At 44.6% G+C, this 8098-nt stretch overlaps 1 protein-coding gene across 1 annotated transcript in view; it reads left to right on the top strand.

Annotated features, from left to right (window-relative positions):
- Positions 1-330: 330 nt before the first annotated feature.
- LOC109880773 (thyrotropin receptor) overlaps positions 331-8098 on the top strand; it is a 41759-nt gene continuing 33991 nt past the window's right edge. The window contains exons 1-2 of the mRNA XM_020472962.2: positions 331-936; positions 7252-7323. Of these exons, the coding sequence (XP_020328551.1) occupies positions 743-936; positions 7252-7323 (266 nt within the window). The 5' untranslated portion in view covers positions 331-742. The remainder of the gene's footprint in view (positions 937-7251; positions 7324-8098) is intronic.

The raw sequence follows: 8098 nt of genomic DNA, 5'->3' as shown, positions 1-8098 counted from the left end.
ACTGGGACTACTCTTTGGATTAGAGCGCAGGTGTAAAACTCATTCCACAGAGGGCAGAGTGTCTGCGGGTTTTTCGCTCTTCCCTTGCACTTTATTGATGAATTAACTAATTAGTAAGGACCTCCCCACACCTGGTTTTCTAGGGCTTAATTGAAAGGAAAAAACCAGAGGCCCTCCATGGAATGAGTTTGACACCCCTGGATTAAAGCCAGGCTGTCTAGGGGGTTACTGATAATAAAGAATATAAGAAATACAATTTTGACTTTGTTTATTTTATGTGGGGTATTAGGGCTGATATCTATAGCCTAAAACATGATTATAACTTGACAATGTACTAGTTTAATTGAATAATAATACTGATTAGCAACACATTTTATTTAGCTTTGTCATGTTAGGAAGTTGGATTTATAGGATACATTTCATAAAATAGCCTACATTCCGTAAACTAGTTAAAGAAAACCCAAAATCTTTAATTCTCCTGCCTGACACAAGAGTGCCTCAGAAGTCCACCGTGAATCTCTACTCCTGAAGAAAGACCACCTCCACACCCCAAGCATCTCCTCTCACCACTCTCTCAAACGGTCAGTATAATTGCGCTAGGACGAGTTCATGCGCTGAAGTTTATGACATAAACAAAGTAGCGGGCTTCAACTTCAATTTGCCACGGGCGTCCGGTGAGAAGGAAGCCGTCAGAATCTCAGCGTTAACAATAGGCATCATTGAGGATACTTTAAAAAAAGAGATGACTGAAAACGACAGACACAGCTTGCAGGTGATAACATGTGCGCTGTTTACCCTCGTCACGTTACCGATCGAAACCTTGGTTGAGTTCGACTCCTGCCCCACTGTTTGTGATTGCTCAGAACGGAAGACCTACACGATCTCCTGCTTTGACATTGATGTCATTCCCACATTTCCTGCAAGCACAGATACACTGTAAGTATACGTTTACTTGTAATGTCCCTTTGTTGTATGGGTTGACATCTGATTAATGTGTGTGTGCGCGTGCGTGTGATAATTTTTTCTTTCTATAGGCATTCATTCAGTCGATTGTGATGGCTCTTGTAGGCTATGGGTGATGCAAAGAAAACTCCTTGGAACATTTCTCTGTAATGAGTTGATCCTGTAACGAATCTTGTCTGAGTGAGCCAAGGGCCCCTTTTTTCTGCCTGTTTATCAGACAGTCTTGGTCCTTGGAGCTTTGAGTGTGTTTGTTTTGATGGAACATTATGAGAATGTATGCAGATGCTCTGCTAAATGACTAAAATGGAAAAATGGAAATATGCCTACATACATGATGATGAGAACAGGAAAGGCTATGAAAATGACAGTGCAAAACGTTTTGAAACAGAGGCATCCTGTCAAACCCCTGGTCTTAGTATTTTGTGTTTTCTATATTTATTTGGTCTGGCCAGGGTGTGACATGGGTTTATTTTGTGTTGTGTTTATGTATGGGGGTTTTTCGTAGGTTTTAGGATTGTGGCTTAGTGGGGTGTTCTAGCAGAGTCTATGGCTGCCTGAAGTGGTTCTCAATCAGAGGCAGGTGATTCTCGTTGTCTCTGATTGGGAACCATATTTAGGCAGCCATATTCTTTGAGTGTTTCGTGGGTGATTGTTCCTGTCTCTGTGTTTGTTGTCACCAGAGGCTGTATAGGTTTTCACGTTCCGTTTGTTGTTTTTGTATTGTTCGTGTTTTTTCGTTTATTAAAGATGTATCGAATTAGCCACGCTGCATTTTGGTCCGACTCTCCTTCGACGGAAGAAAACCGTAACAACTTCATAATTTTTCAATGGATGTATCTATTTTATGTTCTATACTCAAACAATTCTACAAATGCGTATAGACAAAATTAAGACATCGTTAATTAACAATGTTAGGCTAAATATTGCAAGTGCACAATTCAGGTTCTCTGAATAAGCATTATAAAATGGTATTGTTTGTCATCAGAGCAAACATCTCCTAAATGCTGTGACAGTGAACGTCTATCTGAGAGAGAGACACACAGACACAGAGAGAGAGACACACAGACACAGAGAGAGAGACACACAGACACAGAGAGAGAGACACACAGACACAGAGAGAGAGAGACACACAGACACAGAGAGAGAGACACACAGACACAGAGAGAGAGACACACAGACACAGAGAGAGAGACACACAGACACAGAGAGAGAGACACACAGACACACAGAGAGAGACACACAGACACACAGAGAGAGACACAGAGAGAGAGAGACACACAGACACAGAGAGAGAGAGAGACACAGACACAGAGAGAGAGAGACACCAGACAGACAGAGAGAGAGAGACACACAGACAGACAGAGAGAGAGAGACACACAGACAGAGAGAGAGACACACAGACACAGAGAGAGAGACACACAGACACAGAGAGAGAGACACACAGACACAGAGAGAGAGACACACAGACACAGAGAGAGAGACACACAGACACAGAGAGAGACACACAGACACAGAGAGAGACACACAGAGAGAGAGACACACAGACACAGAGAGAGAGACACACAGACAGACAGCGAGAGAGAGACACACAGACAGAGAGAGAGACACACAACACAGAGAGAGAGACACACAGACACAGAGAGAGAGACACACAGACACAGAGAGAGAGACACACAGACACAGAGAGAGAGACACACAGACACAGAGAGAGACACACAGAGAGAGAGACACACAGACACAGAGAGAGAGACACACACAGACACAGAGAGAGAGACACACACACAGAGAGAGAGACACAGACACAGAGAGAGAGACACACAGACAGAGAGAGAGAGAGAGACACAGACAGAGAGAGAGAGACACAGAGAGAGAGACACACAGACACAGAGAGAGAGAGACACACAGACACAGAGAGAGAGAGACACACAGACAGACAGAGAGAGAGAGACACACAGACAGACAGAGAGAGAGAGACACACAGACAGACAGAGAGAGAGAGACACACAGACAGACAGAGAGAGAGAGACACACAGACAGACAGAGAGAGAGAGACACACAGACAGAGAGAGAGACACACAGACACAGAGAGAGAGACACACAGACACAGAGAGAGACACACAGAGAGAGAGACACACAGACACAGAGAGAGAGACACACAGACACAGAGAGAGACACACAGAGAGAGAGACACACAGACACAGAGAGAGAGACACACACACAGAGAGAGAGACACAGGACACAGAGAGAGAGACACACAGACAGAGAGAGAGAGAGAGACACAGACAGAGAGAGAGAGACACAGAGAGAGAGACACACAGACACAGAGAGAGAGAGACACAGACACAGAGAGAGAGAGACACACAGACACAGAGAGAGAGAGACACACAGACAGACAGAGAGAGAGACACACAGACAGAGAGAGAGAGACACACAGACAGAGAGATGAGACACACAGACACAGAGAGAGAGACACACAGACACAGAGAGAGAGACACACAGACACAGAGAGAGACACACAAGAGAGAGACACACAGACACAGAGAGAGAGACACACACAGACACAGAGAGAGAGACACAACAGAGAGAGAGACACACACACAGAGAGAGGACACAGAGAGAGAGACACACAGACACAGAGAGAGAGAGAGACACAGACAGAGAGAGAGAGACACAGAGAGAGAGACACACAGACACAGAGAGAGAGAGACACACAGACAGACAGAGAGAGAGAGACACACAGACCAGACAGAGAGAGAGAGACACACAGACAGACAGAGAGAGAGAGACACACAGACAGAGAGAGAGAAGGACACACAGACAGAGAGAGAGACACACAGACACAGAGAGAGAGACACACAGACACAGAGAGAGAGACACACAGACACAGAGAGAGAGACACACAGACACAGAGAGAGAACACACAGAGGACACACACAGACACAGAGACACACAGAGAGAGAGAGACACACACAGAGAGAGAGAGACACAGACACAGAGAGAGAGACACACAGACACAGAGAGAGAGACACACAGACACAGAGAGAGAGACACACAGGCACAGAGAGAGAGACACACAGACACAGAGAGAGACACACAGAGAGAGAGACACACACAGACACAGAGAGAGAGACACACAGAGAGAGAGACACAGACACAGAGAGAGAGACACACAGACAGAGAGAGAGACACACAGACACAGAGAGAGAGACACACAGACACAGAGAGAGAGACACACAGGCACAGAGAGAGAGACACACAGGCACAGAGAGAGACACACAGACACAGAGAGAGAGACACACAGACACAGAGAGAGAGACACACAGACACAGAGAGAGAGACAGACACACAGATCTCTGGCTCTGGGCCCCGTTTTTAAATGGCACCCTATTTCCTATAGTGTGTTACTGTTGACCATATGGATTTCTGCCAGAAGTAGTGGACTAGACTTCTATAAGGAACAGGGTTCCATTTCGGACACGGTCCAGAACCAGGTGAGAACCAAATGGCGAACAGTAAGAATGTCCAATTGTCATATTTGAGTAAAAGTAAAGATACCTTAATAGAAAATGACTCAACTAAAAGTTCAAGTTACCCAGTAAAACACTATTTTAGTCCAAAAAAAAAATCTAAATATAATTCCGCAAACCAGAAAACACGATTTTCTTGTTATTTTTAAATTACGCATAGTCAGGGACACACTTCAACACTCAGACATAATTTACAATGAAGCATGTGTGTTTAGATAAGAGGCAGTAGGGATGACCAATGATGTTATCTTAATAAGTGAGTGAATTGGATCATTTCCTGTCCTGCTAAGCATTCAGAATTGAATGAGTACTTGTTCAAGGGCAGAACGACAGATTTTCACCTTGTCGGCTTGGGGATTCGATCTAGCAACATTTCAGGTAATGGCCCAATGCTCTAACCACTAGGCTACCTGTTCTGAGAGTGGTGGATGGTTCAAGACATCCACTATAGGACCCAGAGGGTTTTCTGGTTATAAATTAAAAAATTGAAAATTATGTCATGTGATCAGGTTAAATTCATCATAAATTACTGCTGCATTCTGTACTCTCTGTTGGCCATTCGGGACTGGGCCATCTGTGTATGGGCACGGGTAGGCTTCAGAGAGGGCATGGTGGGTCTATACAGCCCTCCTCCAGCTGTAGAGGTTTAACACGTGTGATAATGCACATTCTCCTTCTGTTTGTTCAACCTACTGGGAACATTCCATTACCCTTCCTACCATTGGACATCCCCCCTCCCTCATCCACCGTCTCTTCTCCCAGGACACCCATCACATGGAATTAGCCCCCAATCAGTGCCCCAATTCATCTGCCCAGACGCATCCGCGATGCCACCGCATTCTTCATCCTCACATAGTTTGCCCGGCGCCCACCAGGAAACAAAAGAAAAGGAAAAATATCTCCCCAAATTATCTCAAGTCCAAAACAACCCAGCTCGAAATAGCCATCTAGCATCCTGTATTTTAGGGATGTTCTGATAGTTGAGGTGTGAAGGTGTTGTACTGTACTGACTGGGGAACAACAGTGGAGCTGAACCCAGCTGACCTGACCTGAGCCTAGGGCCAAGGTCCCTGTCTCTTTGTATTAACACAGTGGCTAGATATCTCTCTCTCTGTCTCTTTGTCTATTTCTCTCTGTGTGTGTATGTTTCATAAGCAGACTACCATAGTCCCTGTGCCCAAGAAATCCAAGGTAACCTAAATGACACTCACATCTATATCTTTGAAGGGCCGGTCATGCCTCACATCAACACCATTATTTCCAGAAACCCTAGACCCACGCCAATTTGCTTACCGCCCCAGCAGATCCACAGACGATGCAACCTCTATTGCACTGCACACTGCCCTTTCCTACCTGGAGAAGAGGAAGTACATCTCTGGAGCCGAGCTCCTTGCCATCCAGGACCTCAGAGAAAGGCCCTAAAAATGGTCAAAGACTCCAGCTACCCAAGTCATAGACCCTTCTCTCTGCTAGCGCAAGGCAAGTCTGGATCTACAGGACCCTGGACTGCTTTAACCCCCAAGACATAAGACTTCTAAATAGTTAGTCTGGGTAGCTATTTGGTTAATTATTTAACTATCTACATTGACTCTTTTTGAACTAACTTTTTTTTGTCTCATCACATACGCTGCTGCTACTGTTTATCTATCACTTTATTCCTAGTTTTTGGTATGTATCTACACTACCGGTCAAAAGTTTTAGAACACCTACTCATTCAAGGGTTTTTGCAGCAATTCGACCATGAAGGCCTGATTCACGCAGTCTCCTCAGAACAGTTGATATTGAGATGTGTCTGTTACTTGAACTCTGTGAAGCATTTATTTGGGCTGCAATTTCTGAGGCTGGTAACTATACCTCTGCAGCAGAGGTAACTCTGGGTCTTCCATTCCTGTGGCGGTCCTCATGAGAGCCAGTTTCATCATAGCGTTTGATGGTTTTTGCGACTGCACTTGAAGAAACTTTCAAAGTTATTGACATTTTCTGTGTTGACTGACCTTCATGTCTTAAATGAATGATGGACTTTGAAGAATCTCAAATATAAAATATATAAAACACTTTTTTGGGTTACGACATGATTCCATATGTGTTATTTCATAGTTTTGATGTCTTCATTATTATTCTATGTAGAACATAGTAAAAATGAAGAAAAACCCTTTAATGAGTCGGTGTTCTATCTATCGTTGTCTCTGATTGGGGATCATATATAAGTTGTCATTTTCCTTTTGGGTTTTGTGGGATATTGTTTTGTGTTTAGTATCTGAGCCTGACAGAACTTTGCGCTTTCGTTCTTTTTCTTTTGTTATTTGTTTGGTGTCGTCAGTAAAAATACGATGTACGCCCTAGCACGCTGCGCCTTGGTCTCCTTCTACAAACCAGAGCCGTTACAGGTCTGCTTTTCAACTCTAATATTTGCAGCATGCACAGTTTACCTTACACACTGTAAGGTGGATGAGTGTCTCTAGGGCAGGCATGTAACCCCTGTACACTGACTGAACTAAACCAGCGCAAGGAGACCTCAAGATCTCAACATTACATCCAGGGATTAGTACAGTATGCATAACTGGCCAAAATGGGTATATATCTTATCAGTTGTGACAGATATGATCGAGACTCTGGAGGAGGAAGGTACAATGCTTTTCTTATGAATGGAGGTCAAACAACTACATGTTGATCTGTACACTTTACATCAATCAGTAAACTGTACATAAATCTGTAAACTTTATGTTGATCTGTGAACTTAATCCTCTATCTTCTCTTCCAGATGGCTTCTGGAGACGCGTCTGAAATCAGTGCCAGGAGATGTCTTCTCCAACCTAGTAAACATATCAAGGATGTGAGTGAATCACAATCAGCACGATCACATTCACCAGCTTCTCGTTAAAGTCCTAAAGCTTTGTATTTAAATTCCTGTGAATCACACAATCATCAGGATGATACACTTGTTTCTCACTGTTATTCCCTACCTTTGCGCTCTCTCTTCTCTCTTCTTCTTCTCTTTCTCTCCCGCCTCTCTCTTCTCTCTTCTTCTCTTCTCTTTCTCTCCCGCCTCTCTCTCTCTTCTCTCTTCTTCTCTTCTCTTCTCTCCCGCCTCTCTCTTCTCTCTCTCCCCCCTCTCTCTTCTCTCTTCTCCTCTTCACTCTCTTCTCTCTTCCCCACCTCTCTCTTGCTCCTGTCTTCCCCTCTCTTTCTTCTGTTTTCACCACTCCTCTCTTCCCCTTCTCTCTCTCTTTTCTCTTCCTTCTATATCGCTCTCTCCTCTCTATCGCTCTCTCCTCTCTATCTCTTCTCTCCTCTCTATCTCTCTCTCTCTTCTCTCTTCCACCCTCTCTCTCTTCTCTCTTCCACCCCTCTCTCTTCTCTCTTCCACCCCCGCTCTCTCTTCTCTCTTCCACACCCCCTCTCTCTCTTCTCTCTTCCCCCTCTCTCTCTCTTTTCTCTTCCCCCCTCTCTCTCGTCCCCCTCTCTCTTCCCCCTCTCTCTCTTCCCCCTCTCTCTCTTCTCTATTCCCCCTCTCTCTCTTCTCTATTCCCTCTCTCTCTTCTCTATTCCCCCTCTCTCTCTTCTCTATTCCCTCTCTCTCTTCTCTATTCCCCCTCTCTGTCTCTTCT

The sequence above is a fragment of the Oncorhynchus kisutch genome, linkage group LG21 (genome assembly GCF_002021735.2).
Source record: "Oncorhynchus kisutch isolate 150728-3 linkage group LG21, Okis_V2, whole genome shotgun sequence".
Taxonomy (NCBI): Eukaryota; Metazoa; Chordata; class Actinopteri; order Salmoniformes; family Salmonidae; genus Oncorhynchus; species Oncorhynchus kisutch.
This window is presented reverse-complemented; position numbering and strand designations above follow the sequence as displayed.